At 36.9% G+C, this 17,416-nt stretch overlaps 2 protein-coding genes across 9 annotated transcripts in view; one reads left to right on the top strand and one right to left on the bottom strand.

The window, feature by feature from the left end:
* Prg4 (proteoglycan 4) overlaps positions 1–5,957 on the top strand; it is an 18,133-nt gene extending 12,176 nt beyond the window's left edge. For 2 of the 6 annotated variants that reach the window (XM_023704113.1, XM_023704112.1), the window contains exons 8-14: positions 10–1,288; positions 2,502–2,579; positions 3,166–3,302; positions 3,553–3,709; positions 4,137–4,334; positions 4,884–5,009; positions 5,696–5,957. In XM_023704113.1, coding sequence (XP_023559881.1) covers positions 10–1,288; positions 2,502–2,579; positions 3,166–3,302; positions 3,553–3,709; positions 4,137–4,334; positions 4,884–5,009; positions 5,696–5,793 — 2,073 coding nt within the window. In that variant the 3' untranslated portion in view covers positions 5,794–5,957. Of the gene's footprint in view, positions 1,289–2,501; positions 2,580–3,165; positions 3,303–3,552; positions 3,710–4,136; positions 4,335–4,883; positions 5,010–5,695 lie in introns of all 6 variants that reach the window. The other 4 variants (XM_023704116.1, XM_023704114.1, XM_023704115.1 and 1 more) reach the window with 4 other exon arrangements.
* The window catches only part of Tpr (translocated promoter region, nuclear basket protein), a 94,452-nt gene continuing 82,877 nt past the window's right edge, over positions 5,842–17,416 (bottom strand). The window contains exons 46-51 of one of the 3 annotated variants that reach the window (XM_004643982.3): positions 12,073–12,179; positions 10,724–10,819; positions 10,456–10,612; positions 8,497–8,615; positions 6,543–6,638; positions 5,842–6,042 (exon numbers count right to left, since the gene is read on the bottom strand). In XM_004643982.3, coding sequence (XP_004644039.1) covers positions 5,987–6,042; positions 6,543–6,638; positions 8,497–8,615; positions 10,456–10,612; positions 10,724–10,819; positions 12,073–12,179 — 631 coding nt within the window. In that variant the 3' untranslated portion in view covers positions 5,842–5,986. Of the gene's footprint in view, positions 6,043–6,542; positions 6,639–8,496; positions 8,616–9,850; positions 9,921–10,455; positions 10,613–10,723; positions 10,820–12,072; positions 12,180–17,416 lie in introns of those variants that run through there. The other 2 variants (XM_023704109.1, XM_023704110.1) reach the window with 2 other exon arrangements.

Below are 17,416 nucleotides of genomic sequence, written 5' to 3'. Positions count from 1 at the left end.
ACCACCAAGGAACCAGCTCCCACCACCCCTAAGGAGCCAGCACCTACTACCACCAAGAAACCAGCTCCCACCACCCCTAAGGAGCCCTCACCTGCCACCACCAAGGAACCAACTCCCACTACCCCTAAGGAACCAGCTCCCACCACCCCTGAGGAGCCCGCACCTACCACCACCAAGGAACCAGCTCCCACCACCCCTAAGGAGCCCGTACCTACCACCACCAAGGAACCAGCTCCCATCACCCCTAAGGAGCCCGCATCTAGCACCACCAAGGAACCAGCTCCCACCACCCCTAAGAAGCCTGCACCCACAACTACCAAGGAACCAGCTCCCACCAGCCCCAAGGAGCCTGTACCTACTACTGCCAAGGAATCTGCACCCACTACTCCTGAAGAGCCATCACCCACTACATCTAAGAAGCCAGTCCCCACTACCCCTGAGGAGCCTGCCCCAACTACTCATAAAACACTGGCACCAACCACCACCATGAAGCCTCCCACTACCCCAAAGATACCTGCTGAAGCAACTCCTGAGTTTCCTTCAGAACCCACACCAGAAGCTCCTAACGAAAGTCCCAAGGAGCCTGCCTTACCGAGCACCAAGACTGCTGCAATGACCACAGCAGCTCAAGATAAGACAACAAAAAATGAAATGCATCCTACACCCGAAATGGATGCACTTAAGATCACAACAAAAGAGACAGAAACTATAGCAGAAGGAAAGACCGAGTCCAAAACAACAAGTACCATCATGCAAGTAACATCTACAACTCCAGATACTACATCATTCAAAATTATTACCCTGAAACCCAAAGTAACTATTACAACTGAAGAGACTATGAACAAACCCGAAGAAACAACTGCTGGACCAAAAGACACACCTAACTCTAAAGCAACAACTCCAAAACCACAGAAGCCAACCAAAACACCCAAAAAGCCTTCTACCAAAACCCCAAAGAAAACACCCAAAAAACCTGCTTCTACTAAAAAGCCAAGCACACCTAAAGTGAAAAAACCAAAGACTACACCAACTCCCCCAAAGACAACACCAATGTCTGAAGCAAACCCTACCTCTTTGGCAAAGTTCATGACCAGTACTGTTCCTAATCAAATGCCAAATTCAAAAATAGTTGAAGGAAATCCAAATCACGAAGATGCAGCTGGCACTGAAGGAGAAAGGCCTCACGTGATTCTCAGGCCCCCTGTGTTAACTCCTATCATTATTCCAGGAACTGATCACTTAGGGAGACTACCCAATCAAGGGATCAGCATTGACTCCATGCTTTCAGGTAACAGCAGTTACTCTCATTTTTTTTTTTTTTAATTTTTTTTTATTTATTTACTTATTTATTTAGTGTGTGGCCAGCTCAGCCCACCAGGGGGTGGGCGGGCCAGCATGTGGTGCTGGGGGATTGAACCAAGGTCTCTGTGCTTTGCTTGAGCTTAGCTTGTTCTAAGTAGGTGCTTTAGACCACTGAGCCATCTCACCAGCCCCTCATTTTTTTTTTAAACATTTATTTATTTTGTGTGTGTGTGTGTGTGTGTGTGTGTGTGTGGCCAGCTCAGCCCACCTGGGGGCGGGGCTGGCTGGCATGTGGTGCTGGGGGATTGAACCGCGGTCCCTGTGCTATTGCCAAGCTTGTTCCAAGTAGGTGCTTTAGACCACTGAGCCATCTCTCCAGCCCAGTTACTCTCATTTTAAAACTGATGTTAATTTTTATCTATCCTAACCAGAATGCTGATTTAGTATCACTCTACTGATAGATTATCTAGAACCCAACTTTGCTGATTTGGTAAGTTTTATGGTTTCCCTCTAAGTAAGCAGAGGAATAAGCATAGTAAGCACATTTAATTTTCAGACAACCAAGTAATAATGTAGGGTTAGGAATTTAGTTTAGCTATCTATAAGAAACAGAAGTAGTATACTGAATGTCAAAACACAACAAAACAAGTTTCAGTTGGGAATCAATCCTTAAAAGAAAGTGTAAGACTAAGTTTTATTGTAATATTTCTTTTTCCAAATCATCCAAAATAGCAAAGACTAAAAATAGTATTTTAAACATACAAAAAGTGGCTCATTTACATTCAGATCAAAATACCTTGGTGGGGCTGGGGCGATAGCTCAGCTGCATCAGCACCTGCCTGGCAAAGGTAAGGTCCTGAATTCATTCCCCGGTACTGGGGAAAAAACAAACAACAACAAAAAAACAACCACAAACACGATGGTCACTGAGGATATAGCTCAGTGTCAGTGCCTGTCTGGCAAGTGTACTGCTGGTACACACACACGCACACACCCCAAGAAGAAATAAAAGGAAAAGAAAAATTGGCTTATCTAAATTTCTTTTTATAGTTCTGACTAGTATCACTTGTAGGTAAGGTGGAATTATGAAATATATTGTGCCCTTCAGGAGCTTAAAAGATAAACAGGAAACAACCCTCTGAGAGGATGCCAAAATAACATTTTTCTTATTTTCTTTACTTTTTGTTAATTTGTTTTAGATGAGACCAATTTATGCAATGGTAAACCAATAGATGGACTGACTACTTTGTACAATGGGACATTAGTTGCATTTCGAGGTGAGCTATGTACATACTTTGGTTTCTCCTATCATTTTGTTCTGGTATTTACAAGAACCAAACTCATGGGAAATAGCCAGTGTGGGTTGAACTTTCTGGAGGGGAAGTTGATGAGCAAATCTATCTTGTACATTGAGAACCTAACAGTTATCACCCAAATATTGGGCAAACAAAATCACACACATTATAATAAAACAAAAATCTTCAACTGATACTACTTAGATTTTACCCTCAATGGTGATGTGTTCAGAGTGTTATAGAAAATGATAATGGCAGTTATTTCATGCTGATTCTTTGGAGATTCTGCTAACTGAGATTAAATCTAAACAGAAATCGAACTCAGCAGAGGTTAAAGAAATCTCAGTACTTATTAAATTATAATTCTTTATGCTAAATTTCATACTTTGGAAATATTTAGAAATATTGAAATATTCTCTTCTGCACCTAACTGTATTATACTTCTAGTCCTATCTTACCATATTCAGTGTTTTCTTTAAAATAACCATTAAAAGATCTTGAATTTGGTTTCTTCAAGAATGAGTTTCAGTACTCGGCATGTAAGCTGACATATCTCTTTAAATTTTAGGCCATTATTTCTGGATGCTAAATCCATTCAGCCCACCATCTCCAGCTCGAAGAATTACTGAAGTCTGGGGTATTCCTTCCCCAATCGATACTGTTTTTACCAGATGCAACTGTGAAGGAAAAACTTTCTTCTTTAAGGTAACAAAAATACTGTTAAGAGTAAAATCAGAAAATAGTAAATCACCCAACTTCAAATTCAAAAGTGTCTACGTATTTTCATGAATACTTTATCAAAATCCCTTATTTTGATTATCATTAATGGCCTACTTATGCCAATATTTAATGAAGTTAACATTTTCTCCCTATACTTAAGTTTAAGAATGACTTCTGACCCTTTTTTTTTTCCCCCTTAACCAAAGCTATCAATATTTCTCTTTTCAATTGTCAGGATTCACAGTACTGGCGTTTCACCAATGATAAAAAAGACCCAGGGTATCCTAAACTAATTGTTAAAGGATTTGGAGGATTGTCGGGGAAAGTAGTAGCAGCTCTTTCAATAGCTAAATACAAGAACAGACCTGAATCTGTGTATTTTTTCAAGAGAGGTATGTGCTACATAATTGACAAAATTACAAAAATTTTATGAATTTATTTTTATTCAGTATTTTCATTGATTACTGTGTCTACTGTGAAAAGCTATCTTTTATGACTGGACTCAAGTATTTCAATGAAAACTGAGGGCAGTAAAGAAGTATTTAAGTCACTTCATCTGTGTTAAAGCCTTGATATAGAGTTAAATCATTTATTTTCAGTTAAACACCTAACTATGCAATTTGTTGAATTTTTTTCATTCAACGTGTATTCCAAGTTTTAGTGATTATTTTGATTTTACCTTAATATATAATTATCCATAATGTCTGCATTTAATTTTTAAATATTCTAGCAATTACATATTGTAAAAGGTTTTTCCTTGTTTTCTGGGTGGATTAATATCTATTTTCACATTCTGTGTGATTTTCTAATATACAACAGGTGGCAATATTCAGCAGTATACTTATAAACAGGAGCCTACCAGAAAGTGCACTGGAAGAAGGCCTGTTATAAATTATTCAGTGTATGGAGAAGCAGCACAGGTTAGGAGACGTCGCTTTGAACGGGCAGTCGGACCTTATCAAATGCACACCATCAGAATTCACTACTCTCCTGTCAGAGATGCTTATCAAGACAAAGGTAACATTTTTACTGTATTAAAAATTCCTACACATGAAGTAGATGTGATGCTTTCTCATAAACCCTTATTAAATATAAGTACTAAATAACCATAGTAGTCTAATGTTTACTGATGTAAAAAACATCAATTTGCCTTAGTGAGCAACCAAAGATCCAATCTTCATGGGCTAGGGAGATAGCTCAGCAGCTGTACCTGCCAGGCAAGTACAAGGTCCTGAGTTTGATTTCTGGTCTTTGTGGGTAAGGATAGTAGTTTATTTATTTAAAAAAATTTTTTTTGTTTTCCTAAGGATAGTAGTTTATTAAAGTTTGTTAATAAACACTATTTATCCAGTCCCTCTTACCAAAAGTAATGTCTAATACAAATTCCTCAAAATACCTATAGTGCCATATCAGAAGACAAAAACTGAGACACAGGAATGAACTCACCTACCTAAGTAATGGAACTATTCAATGAACTTGATATTAAAATCCAAACCTGTCTAGCTCTTTCCAAAATTATAAATTTCCTTTTAATCTGATAGCTTTTATTATAAATGTCATCTATAGGTTTCCTCCATAATGAAGTTAAAATGAGTACAATGTGGAGAGGATTTCCAAATGTGGTCACCTCAGCTATAACACTGCCCAACATTAGAAAGCCGGATGGCTATGACTACTATGCCTTTTCAAATGGTAAGTTACAGTGTAAAATCATAGCGGCTTTCTGAATTGATTTCACTTGTGGAAGTATGAACATAATTAAAGCAAAAATGCCAAGCGAAATGGCAACTAAAAGTAGTAAGTTCAACTATAATAGTTTAATTGTTGTGAAGGGAGAATTTTTTGCTTTAATTTCAGTTAAATGGGAGAGGAATGCAACTGAATTTTATCTTTCATGACATTATGATAAAACATATAAATACTTGTGTAAAACTTTTGCTGAAAATAGCTTTTTACTTCTATCATTTGAGCCATTTAACAGATGCCATGTATATCTTTAAATGACCCACATGATCAGAAAGACATTAAATTATACTATACAAAAAACTTTTCTATTGAAAGTTCAGAAATCTAATTTATTCTGCCTATATGACTGTATGAATGACACCAGAATGTATTTTTAAAAATCCTAAGTGAACTATTTTCAGAATAATTTGGTTATTCTAAAATGCCTATTTCAAGAGAGTTCAGCCTAGTTTAACTCAAAGATGTTGAAAGGTGACTCCATCAAGACAATTGTTTTGGTCAGAGAGTTCTAAATTAATAAAAACACTTCAGCTATGAAAATGTTAAACTGAGTATATTAATCAACTCAAACTGTTTTTGAGTTCAGCTGTTTTGTTTACTTTTAATTAAAACATGATTTCTTTTCCATTTAGATCAATACTATAACATTGATGTGCCTACTAGAACAGCAAGAGCAATTACTACTCGTTCTGGACAGACTCTCTCCAAAGTCTGGTACAACTGCCCTTAGACTGATGAACAAAGAGCCAACTAATTAAAGCAAAGAAAAGATACTCAATTTTGACACTGAAATACATTTTATTAATAAAGAATGTTGAGATGAACATACCAATTTAAATATAAAAATGTTTTGAACTTGATAATTATTACACTAAAACAGATCTGACAATCTTATTCACAACTTATCATAGTTTACAGATCATTTAATTAATATTTCCTCTATTTATCCCTCCTCTTCCTCCTACCGCATGGCTTACACCTGTAAGGACCAAAAGGTAGAATGATTTACAATGTAAAATACCTGAACATAACGGATATAAAACTGTTATTCTTTATGCTAAATGGAAATCATGACAACAATTGGACTAATACTTTTATGATAGGAACATAATAACATCAGAAAACCTAGAAATGTTAAAATTTTACATTTTTAACTAGTATAACAAAGCTACATTCTTCAGTTAAAATTTACTGTTAACAATAAATTACAACGAACACACAACACTACAACATTTTATAATTTCAAATCTTTGGATTTAAGAAAGAACTCACAGTACAAGCCTGTACTCATTATATTCGTATGGAATATAGGTATGTCTATAAGAAACTTCCTGATTAGTAGATATCAAATGTTCAACATATAATATTTAATTAATGCTTGTTATATTTGAAAAAATAAATTGGAAGCTTTATGGTTAAAGATCTTGTTCTACTTATTATTCCATATTCTACTATATCATTAATATATATGAAATTTACCTCTCTGTCTGTTAAACTGACGACTACGGACACCTTGTCTCAGTGCTGTCTGAAGTCTTACACGTCTGAAAGGCTTTGGTTGACTACTGCTAGTATCTAAGGAAAACATTAAGATATAAGAAAACATTAAAAAAACCAAGAAGCAGTTACAATGGCAGAATTAATTACTACAGAAAGGCACAAAGATATATTCATTTGCTTTCAATATTCGTCTGGTTTTTAACACTGAAGAATATTTAACAAAAAAAGGGTAAAAAGTAAAACAAAAACTTTTTTTAAAGAAAGGTTTGACTTTCAAAATTTATTCATCCAACTGTCACAACTGACACTTCATTTTCAGATACTTCATATCCCATCAGCAAATCCTACCAGCTCACATTTAAATATGTATCCTAAATCTAAGTTCTTTTCACTGCATCTATCAGGTTCTCTACACCGTCAGCATCTTCACCTTGAACTATTGCAATAGCCTCCACATGTTCTCCTTGGCTTTGCCCACTACTCATTTTTAGTCTGTTCTACACACCAAAACCAAATTGACAACCAGATCAGAGCATTATTATTCTCTGTGGAACCCTTCAGCAGTTTCCTATGTGCATACTCAGGCAATCACAAAAACACACTTGATCTACTCCCCCGCCCCCAGCTCTTATCACAGTTTCCTGTTAGTCTTTGCCCTCATTCTGTTCCAGCAGTGTAATACTGGCCTCCTTGCTGATTCTGCAAACAACAGACTCGCAGTGCTGCCTTATGGACTTCACATTAGTGGCTTCCTTTGACCCAGTACACTCTTCTTCCAAAGGCTGTACAGCTTTGGTCCCTTTCTCCTTCAGGTCTTTACTTAAACGTCACTTTCTTAATAGCACTTTCTGTGAATTTCTTCAGAATTTCAACATTTACCATATGTTTTAATTATACCCATATATGTAAAGACATTAGGATACTGCTGGAAATATTGGAACACTCAATGAATGCTAAATGTTACCGTCTGAAACAATTCCACAGAAGCAAAATTAACTTCAGGTATTTGGAAAACTAAACTCTGAAACTTTAGTAAACTACAAGATACTCTGGAGGCCGCAGGGTAATAAACAGGGGCCATATAAAAATGAAATGCCCTAGTTTAAATAAAGGCAGGAAGCCTAGGACACTCTTGTTTAGCTTCCTTGCTTCCCAGTGCAGCTCTCCCCTAACAAGTGGTGTTGAACCTTTAGGAGACTCAAGAGCTCTACAAAATGCACATTAACATCCATTAATCTAGGGGCCAGGGAGTTAGCTCAGTAGAATAAGTACTTGCCTGGCAAGCACAGGGCCTGAGTTCAATCCCCAGTTCCGAAAAAAAAATAAATAAATAAATAAAAAATTAAAAAAAAATCCATTAATCTAGATGAAATATGAGTGAACTATTTTTTCAGAAGGTATCTACTGCACCTGTGTTTCTTATTGCTATTGCCAGAATAGTTCTATAATAATGTTTATGCAAAAATAAACCAAGTTTCCTTGAATTAGCAAATTCCCCTTTTAAGTAATACATTTTAAAATTCAGAAAACAGGATTACTGATTTTTTTTGCATGGGAAATTAACTCAACCCCATGCTTGCCAGGCAGACATTGTTCCACTGAGCTATATCCTGGCCATGATTTATTTATTATTATTATTATTGTTTTTTAAATGTATTTAGTACAGGGTCTGCAGGGTCTCACTTGGTAGTGATCCTCCTGTTTTCGCCTCCCAAGCACTGGGATTATAGGCATGCACCACGATGCCCAGTCTCAGCACACCTCAGGGGTGGGGCCAGCACAGCAGATCTGGGGATTGAACCCCTGGTCCCTGCGCCTGCTTGCAGGTGTTTTAATCCACTGAACTACTTGGCTGGCCCTTGGTTTATTGTTAATAGAAGTGCTTTTGCAAATAAGTTTGATGTATGTGAGCAGTACTGTATCAAGAACTTACCTACGGAAGAGCTGGAGGGAGGATCCTGGCTGGTAGAGGGCAGATCTGACTCATCAGATGCCTGCACAGGCTCTTCTTCCTGCTGGCTGTCAATTTCTAGGCCTGCCTCTGAACTAATACTGAAAAGAAGACAAAAATTGAGCAAAAAACTGATTCTGAAATGTATCTTGTTTCTAAATTATTTCTGATATATAGTTTATCATATAACTAGAGCTCTCCTTTAACTAAAATTTATAGACACTGATTTTAGCTATTATGTTTTTTGAGACAGGAAAAAAAGTTGTTTCTTTATCATTCTTTTTCTTACTAGCGAATGTTCCAATTTTTTTTTTTTTTTAATCTTTTCCTCTTTACCTTTTTCCTTCTCACAAATGTGTATCATATCCTTGACATTCACAGAAAATAGTATCTATTTTTGGTAAATCTATTTTTAGGAGTGCAAAGTACCGAAACTAATTTCTACTAGTCACTACTACTAATACCACACCAGTAAGTCACCTTGGGCTCCAGGCTGAGTGAGACAGGCTAAAGGTATGTGAAATTCCTGGATCAAGGGCTGCAATCCCATTTTTGGAGCAATCGAGGAAGACAGTACAAGAATAACTTGAATGTGCTCTAATCTGTCTGTTAACATCTGCACGTTTTAACCTAGATAAAAATGACAATTTACCTGAGAGATGTTTTTGAACACTGCATGCTGAGGCTGAGAAGTGCTGTGAAATGTAAATTGCATGGGGCTGAAGTAAGGGCTTCAGTTTTAGTCTGAGCTGGGAGGCTAAGCAAACTACTGTATTTTAACATGTCAAGTCTGTGGTCTGGTTTATAAAAACAATTTGGTTTTATAATTTGTGTTTTGCAGGATTATCTGGGTTAGGAATTACATACATAAAGTGACCTGATTACATGGTACAGAAGTAATGGCAGGGAGAATTCTTCCCCAAATGAAGTAGTACTATGTTAGAGAATAACTACAGCCCTCATGAACTACAGATACCTATATAAAATGTTGCTAAATGAAGTCTTTGAGTCTTAACCTAGGAAACCTGCGTTCCGTTTCTAGCTATGTGTTAGTAGCTCACTTTATAAAAAATTAGGCTCTGATTTGAAAGTAAACCTCAAGACCAGTGTCCAATTCCTCTTCCCATTAAATTGCTCTACTTCCTTTGGATTAAGATATATTTGTCATAAGATACTCCTTTTGTTAAATTTTCTTTGAAAAGTGATACATTACAAAATGGAGTCATGTCTTAAAAACTACTACAGAATCTCTAATTTTTATTAAGTATTCAGGAACAAAATCTCAATGTTCAAAATAAAGTGATGATTACTTGAGAGCCCACTACTAAATGGAAAATGAGTCATTTCCTACCTAATATTCCTGATTTTCACAGAAAGACTTCATTCTTTGGGAGAAGTTCCAGTAGCTATATTAATGAAAAGGCACCAATAGTTTTAAAGAAATACTCTAGACTATATTATGCAATTTTCAGGAAAATATAATGGTTCTTAAAAATCATTATATAATTTATAAGTCTCCTTTCTTTCTTTTAATGTATGTGGTACAGGGTCTCACTATGCAGCTCGGACTCGTAGTGATCCTTCTGTTTTCAGCCTTTTCAGTGCTGGGATTACAAGTGCCTGCCACCATGCACGGTCTCAGTGGCCTGCTCAGTATACCTGGGTGTGGGGCTGGCGCAGCATGTGGTGTGGGAGATGAACCTTGGCACCTGCGCTTGCCTAAGCAGGTGCTTAGTCCACTGAAATTTCTCACTGGCTAAATCTCCAATTTCTAAAATGTATTACTATATGCAATATAGCCTTTCAAAATACATGATCTATTTTACTATTTTAGCAGGATGTTACTGAAAATAGCTCAACACAGTAATTTCTGGTTTTAAAAAAAAGCAAATGTAAAAATATGGTGATTCTATGGGAAGAAAACAATCTATAAACTTTTACCCTTCAGATTCTGCCTCAACAAATACTTCATCTCCATCATCGCCTGTTGCCGTTTCATTTGTTGTGGACAAAGTGCCAGTGGATGTTGTCACCATTGGAACAGACTGAGAAGCATGCTCTGATGTGTCAGAGGTGGTACTCTCCGTAAATACAGTCACTTGAAAAAGAAATCAAAACCTCACTTGTGGTATACTAAACTGTTAGAATATACTTCGAAGGATTCCATATAAACAATAAACCACAAAATTTATGTATCTTTAATATCTACCTGGGGCTGCTACTTGGAGAGGAGTAGTAGGAACGCTTCGACCACCAGACTCTTCTTCATGAGCTAGGAAAAGGGGGGTTTCATACATCCCTAAACCTAAAAATAATTCAGAGTGTTAATGAACGCCTGAAAACCTGAAATTGCCATTTAGCTGAAAGAAAAGCAACTAGCAGAGATTCACAACTTTGGTGAAACCTACCACGTATTTATTTCAAAATTGAGCTTTCAAAATTTTAAAAATAATTTAAACACATCCTTTAAAAATATTAAACAATTAGCTATAATGTTCTTACTAGTTTCATTGCTAATATTTCACACAAACAAATATTTATGGACTATCCAACTATGGAAAAGTATGTTAGAACCTAGTATTCTTCCCTACAACTGTCAGGTTTTTGTAATCTTTTTTGCTAATGAAACTTCTACTAAGGTTATAAAACTTGTCATTTGAAAGCTACATCTGACTTTCAAGTGTAGAAAACTATCCTAACCTATAATGACAAATAAAAATTCAAATTTAGCCAGGTGTGCTACACACCTATAATCCTAGCACTCAGCAGACAGAGGTAGGCGGATCGCTGTGAATTCAAAGCCAGCCTGGGCTGCAAAGTAAGTTCAAGGCCAGTGTAAACTTCACAATGAGAACTTGTATCAAATAAACAAATACAAAAGCAAATCAGATGACGTGAACATACAATTTCATACAGGAGAGCACTGCTGAATTATAGCTAACATCCTGATATACCACAAAATATGTTAGATTTTACAGTTTTTATAAGCACTGCACATTAATCTTCTAAATGGCTTATTTTACATGTATTGTAGTATATACCATATTCATTTACAAAATGCTAGCTAGCTTACGAGAAATACAGTGGGTTATATAGACTCCCACTGTGAAATAAAGAATAATTAACTCCACAAATAGTGTAGTCCACATGTAGGTAACTATTGCTACTGCACAATTTTGGGTCATTTTGCTTCACATTTTTTAAATTTTATCTATTATAATAATTTTAATGGGCAATACCTAGTCATACATTTGTAAGTATCATAACATAAACAGAAAACACTCTGCAGTTCTTCAGATAACTTTAAAATGGCTGCTAGTATCCATGTACATTTCCTAGTTCAACATATATTCCTGAATACTTACTATAGGACACAAATATAGCACTTTGTTTAACAAGTAGTAAAAGTATATAACTTTCTGTGTAATTAGCATGGAGTCTTAAGAGATCAACCTTTAAACTATCTATACTTGTTTTATTAAAAAAAATTACATCACAATGACTTACTAATGAATACATATAAATTCAGGAAATCTCAAGGTCTGTGGAATCATTTACCTCCTTGAGAAGCAAGCTGGCCAAGATCAGAGTGACTGGAACTTGTTTGTGGCATATCTTCAGGTGGCCCAAATCGGAACCTAGGAACACCAGCAACCTGCGGGGAACTAAATGGACAAAAATTAATTGCAGCTGAAGTTTAAAGTTACCAGTTAAATCATCACAGTTTAAAACTATAGGAAGAAGAAAGAATGAGTATCAGCAAGCCAGGAAGGAAGCAGACTGACAATAATGCCAATAAAAGGCTTTTTACTTATATAAATTCTTTTTAACAGTATCAACTGTCAATAAATTTAGCAGTTATTAATAACTTGTCATCTCATTTTTAGCTCTTAAACTATACACACTTTTTGAATCCTTTAGCTACCTCCACACAGACACGCTGAAGGCAACATACAAAAGCTAAAAGGAAGTTATGAGACAAAGATTTATCTCTACTTTCACTGTTTAGTATAGAAAAAATCAAGTTGCCAGTGTGGACTACTAAGAATTCACAAGCTGACTTCCAAGGTTTAGAATAATTTTAGTATTAGAGAGTTACAAGTCTGCTTTTTCTCTTATTCTAATAACACTATGATTTATCTTTCTTTCCATAATCCAGAATTCTAATCTCATAATTACTTATACCTTTCCCTACTTCTTATCCTCCTACTTTTATCCTATTTCCTTAGCTAGTCAGCTATTAATGTTTATGGATTATATATATGTCTGTAAAATACAAAATTTTCTTTAATTTCAATATTATTTGCTTTAAAGTCCCCCTTTAAGTAGATTCTTAAACTTATTTTATTAAAAAAAGGTTTTTGGACATATTTTATAGGGTCTCACTACGCAGCTCAGACTCCTAGTGATCCTCCTGCTTTCAGCCTTGCCAGTGCTGGGATTACAGATGTGCACCACCACGCCTGGTCTTGGGGGCTGGCTCCAGTGCACCTAGGGGCAGGGTCAATGCAGCATGTGGTGCTAGGGATCAATCCCTGGTCCCTGCACTCACCTAAGCAGCTGCTGAGTCTGCTGAGCTATCTTGCTGGCCCATTAAACTTCTTTCAACTAATCCTTTTCTTATAAAAGGACCTTGAACTGTTCTGAGGCATGCCTCAAATTTTTTATCTTGAATAGCTCTCTGTTAGCTAAAATGTAAAATTCTAAATTTCTTCACGGAAGGTTTATGTATTGAAAGTGCGGTCCTTGGTATAAGGAAGATGGAGGTGGTAGAGGTATGAGAGTTGGAGCCCAGGGGGTACGGGAGGTCTCTGGGGTGCTCCTAGAGATTAAAAAAGCTCTGGTGTGACCCTTGCCTGTTTTCACAAGCAGGTTGTTATAGAAGAAGTGGCTTGGCCACACTCCAGCCAACACACAGCATTTTATAAAACTTTGGCTTTTTATAAAGGGCTATGACCTTTCATCGCCACAAGGGCTCCCACCATTCAAGTGGAGCTGATGGAAGTGCCACGCCTTGAACTTCCAGAGCTATAAGCTAAACAGACTTAGTTTCTTTATAAATTGCATACATACTCTTACGTATTTCATTATAGTAAAAGAACATACTTACATAACCGTATCTTAATATTTGAAATTTAAAAGGTAAAGCTGAATTTACTGTTTTCATAAAAAGAGAAAGCTATGTTGTTCAGATACATTCCCTCCAAGAGGACCACCTTTATGAAATGTTTATAGGAAACAAAATTAAAGGACTGGTGATTTCCCGAGGTATAGGGGTTTGACATCTGCAGAAGCATGTTTATTTGGGTGAGAATGCTGCTTCCTGCTTGATACTCAGCAGTGTGTTAGTTGCAGTGGATGTGTTCCTAAATGCTGACTCTCAAAGGGGAGGAGTTAGAAAAAGCATATTAGCTGAAATAAATTGTGGTTAATTGCATAAAAGATTAAGACTGGTTCTGGCTGTTACGTGTTGCATAGATGGGTTTGTGGAAACTTTAATTCTGATACGAAGCTAATACCTCAGTCATTTCTACGTTTTCACATATAAGTCTTTTAATATTTTAAGAGGACACCTGTAGCATGCAGTAGGTTCTAGAGCCAGTCTGATGTAAATGAATTCATGTAATTCCCACAAATTATGAAGTAGAAAGTATTGAATTATTTCCATTTTTAAAATTGAGGTTGCCCATGAAAAGAACCTAAGAAACTTCCTATAGCTAAGAAGCAGTGAAGTTTCAAACAAAAGTAGTAGTCTGAATTGCGAGGTCATCTTCTGAGGCATGTTGTCTTTAAATTTAAAATTATTTCTAAAAGCAACCATATTTCATTCATATCTATGTAATTTTTCCATCGCTATATTCTTAACTCTCCTACTTCAACTGATTCATATGCAGATGAGGCCTTATTAAAATACCAAGAAAATATGCAAAGAGATAAGAACTTTATTAGTGAAAAAATAATCTTTTTCATTAACTTACTGAATAGCTGGCTTCCCTGTGCCCGCAGGACCCCCCTAGACCAAAACTCAGGCACCTGTGTGAGACCCTCTACCACAACCTCAGGACCCCTGTAACCCTCTGAAGCACCTGCCCCTAAACCAGTCGAGTGAGAACTTCTGCGACACTCTTGGACCCCCAGATCCAGCCCAGCCCAGAGAGCATGTGGGAGAGCTTCTGGCTTCCCTGCACCCACAGGACCCCTCCAGACCAAAACAAAGGCACTCACATGAGTGAGACCCTCTACTGCACCCTGAGGACCCCTGCAACCCTCCAGAACACCCGCCCCCAAGCCTGCCTAGTGAGTGAGAAATTCTGAGACACTCCCAGGACCCCCAAATCCAGTCCAAGCCCAAACCAAGTTAGTGTGTGGGAGAGCTTCTGTGCTCCCTGGGCCAGGGGCACAACAAAGGGGCACCACAGGTTCACTGCTGTGCCAGAGGGGCACAACAGGTTCACTTTCAAGGGCTGCAGCAGGAAGAAGCTGAACACAACAGCTAGACCCAAGCCAGGCATAACTGGATGAACTCACACTTAATAGATCTGCACCCGAATTTCAGCAGGTACTAAGGTTATAACTGCACCAAAGCTCTACACCAAAGGTCAGAGGTCAGTGATACATAAAATGACAAAGACAAGGAGCAAAATGCAATCGAAGGCCTCAAGCCCACCCAGAACAAGTGCACAGGACACTAGCTCAGCTGAAATGAATTAATTAACATCATCAGAAATAAAGAAACAACAGCAGAAAGATATAGAGGAACTCAGAACAGAATTAATTTCTTAAATAAAAAAAGAAATCTCTGAATTCATAGCATCTGAAGCAAAGAATCTAATACAGAAACGTGGGGGAAACCCAATGCCCACGCAGAACAAGTGCAGAGAACACTAGCTGAGCTGAAATGTATAAAATAACAGCATTGTAAGTAAAGAAACAACAGCAGAAAGGTATAGAGGAACTCAGAGCAGAATTAATTTCTGAAATAAAAAAGAAATCTCTGAAATCATACCATCTGCAGTAAAGAATCAAATACAAAAAATAGGAAGGAAACACAATCTGAAAAAAAACTCTGCAGTAAAAGAATTAATAAATGCTTCTAAAGAAGACATTGATAAAAAAAAAATAGAGATTAGAAAAATGACTGATTCCTTGACTGAGCAAAACAGGAAAGAAACGGATAGCATGAAGCAGAGTCGAAGAGATATAGAGGAACTTAAAATGTCACTCACAAGCCTGCAAAACTGTTTGAGTGAAAGTGAAGATAGTTTCAGATCTTGAAGACACTGGTGCGGCTAGGGAAAAAAGGTAAGAAAGGATCTCTTAAAAACAACTATGATGCAGGAAAAATAATACATCACCTGCAAGACGATGCAAAGATGAACAATGTAAGACTAACAGGCATCAATAAGAAAGAGTCAATACAAATGATATAAAAATATGGGCAGAAGTAATAGCAGAAAACTTCCCAAATATGAGGAAACAATCTGACGTTCAGGTAACTGAGGCATACAGAACGCGAAATAACTTCAACCCAGTTAAAAACACAATAAGACATATAATAGTCAAGATCCAAGAAATCCAGCAAAAGAATAATATACTGAAAGCCACTACAGAAAAGAATCAGATCACATTCAAAGGAAAAACCATCAAATGGCAAACTTCTCTTCACAAACCATGAAGGCAAGAAGAACATGGAGCAGAGTACTGCAAGTCCTCTATGAAAACAAATTCCAGCCCAGACTACTATTCCCTGAAAAACTCTTTCAAGTTTGATGGAGAAGTGAAATATTTCCATGACAAAGAACAACTAAAGAATTTCATGATGACAAAGCCAAACCTACACAGACTACTAAAAGATGTTCTAGAGAGAGACCAAAATGATCAGAACTCCACGAACAAAAACAGAAGGAACCCACTAAATAGGGCAAACAATTAAACACATGACAAAAAGGAGTAAACAACAGCAGGTAAATAACATGTCAATCGTAAGTCAACACATCTCAATTATAACCATCTATATGAATGGACTCAATTCATCAATTAAGAGAAACAGACTGGCACAGTGGATTAGGAAACAAAATCCAACAATGTGCTGTATACAAGAAACACATTTAACTCAAAAAGACATTCATAGGCTTAAAATCAATGGATGGAAAATAATACTACATACCCCAACACCTCAGAAAAAAGCAGGGGTAGCAATCCTGTTTTCAGACAGTCTCAACTTGAAACCAAGAACGATCAAACGAAATAAAGAAGGCTGCTATATAGTAGTTAGGTGAAAAATTCAAGAGGAAGAAGTAACAATCAAAAATATCTATGCACCAAACACAAGAGCACCCAACTATGTAAGACAAATCTTAATGGACATGAAAAATTTAATATCCAAGAGTACAATCTTAACAGGAGACCTTAACACCCCCTTATCTTAAAAGAACAGATCAACCAGACAAAAAATTAGTAAAGAAGTAGCAGAACTGAACTAGAGCTTGGAACAAATGGACTTGGTGGACATATACAGTGTTCTACCCAAAGACAGCTGAAATCACATTTTTTTCAGCTGTACATCGGTCATTTTCTAAAACAGACCACATACTATTCCATAGGTAATAGTTAAGTATATGCAAGAAAACAGAGATTATCCCATGCATAGTATCTGACCACAGTGCAATAAAACTGGAAATAAATGACAAAAGAAACAAGAAAAATCCCCTAAACACATGGAAATTAAAACACACCCTACTCACCAATCAATGGGACACAGATGAAATTAAACAAGATATTCAGGGGCTGGTGAGATGGCTCAGTGGTCTAAAGCACCTACTTAAAACGAGCTTAGCAAAGCAAAGGGACCTCGGTTCAATCCCCCAGCACCACATGCCAGCCAGGGCCGCCCCCTGGTGGG

The sequence above is a fragment of the Octodon degus genome, unplaced genomic scaffold (genome assembly GCF_000260255.1).
Source record: "Octodon degus isolate 3935 unplaced genomic scaffold, OctDeg1.0 scaffold00188, whole genome shotgun sequence".
Classification (NCBI taxonomy): domain Eukaryota; kingdom Metazoa; phylum Chordata; class Mammalia; order Rodentia; family Octodontidae; genus Octodon; species Octodon degus.
Note: the sequence above shows the minus strand (reverse complement) of the source record. Positions and strands in the feature narration are given on the sequence as shown.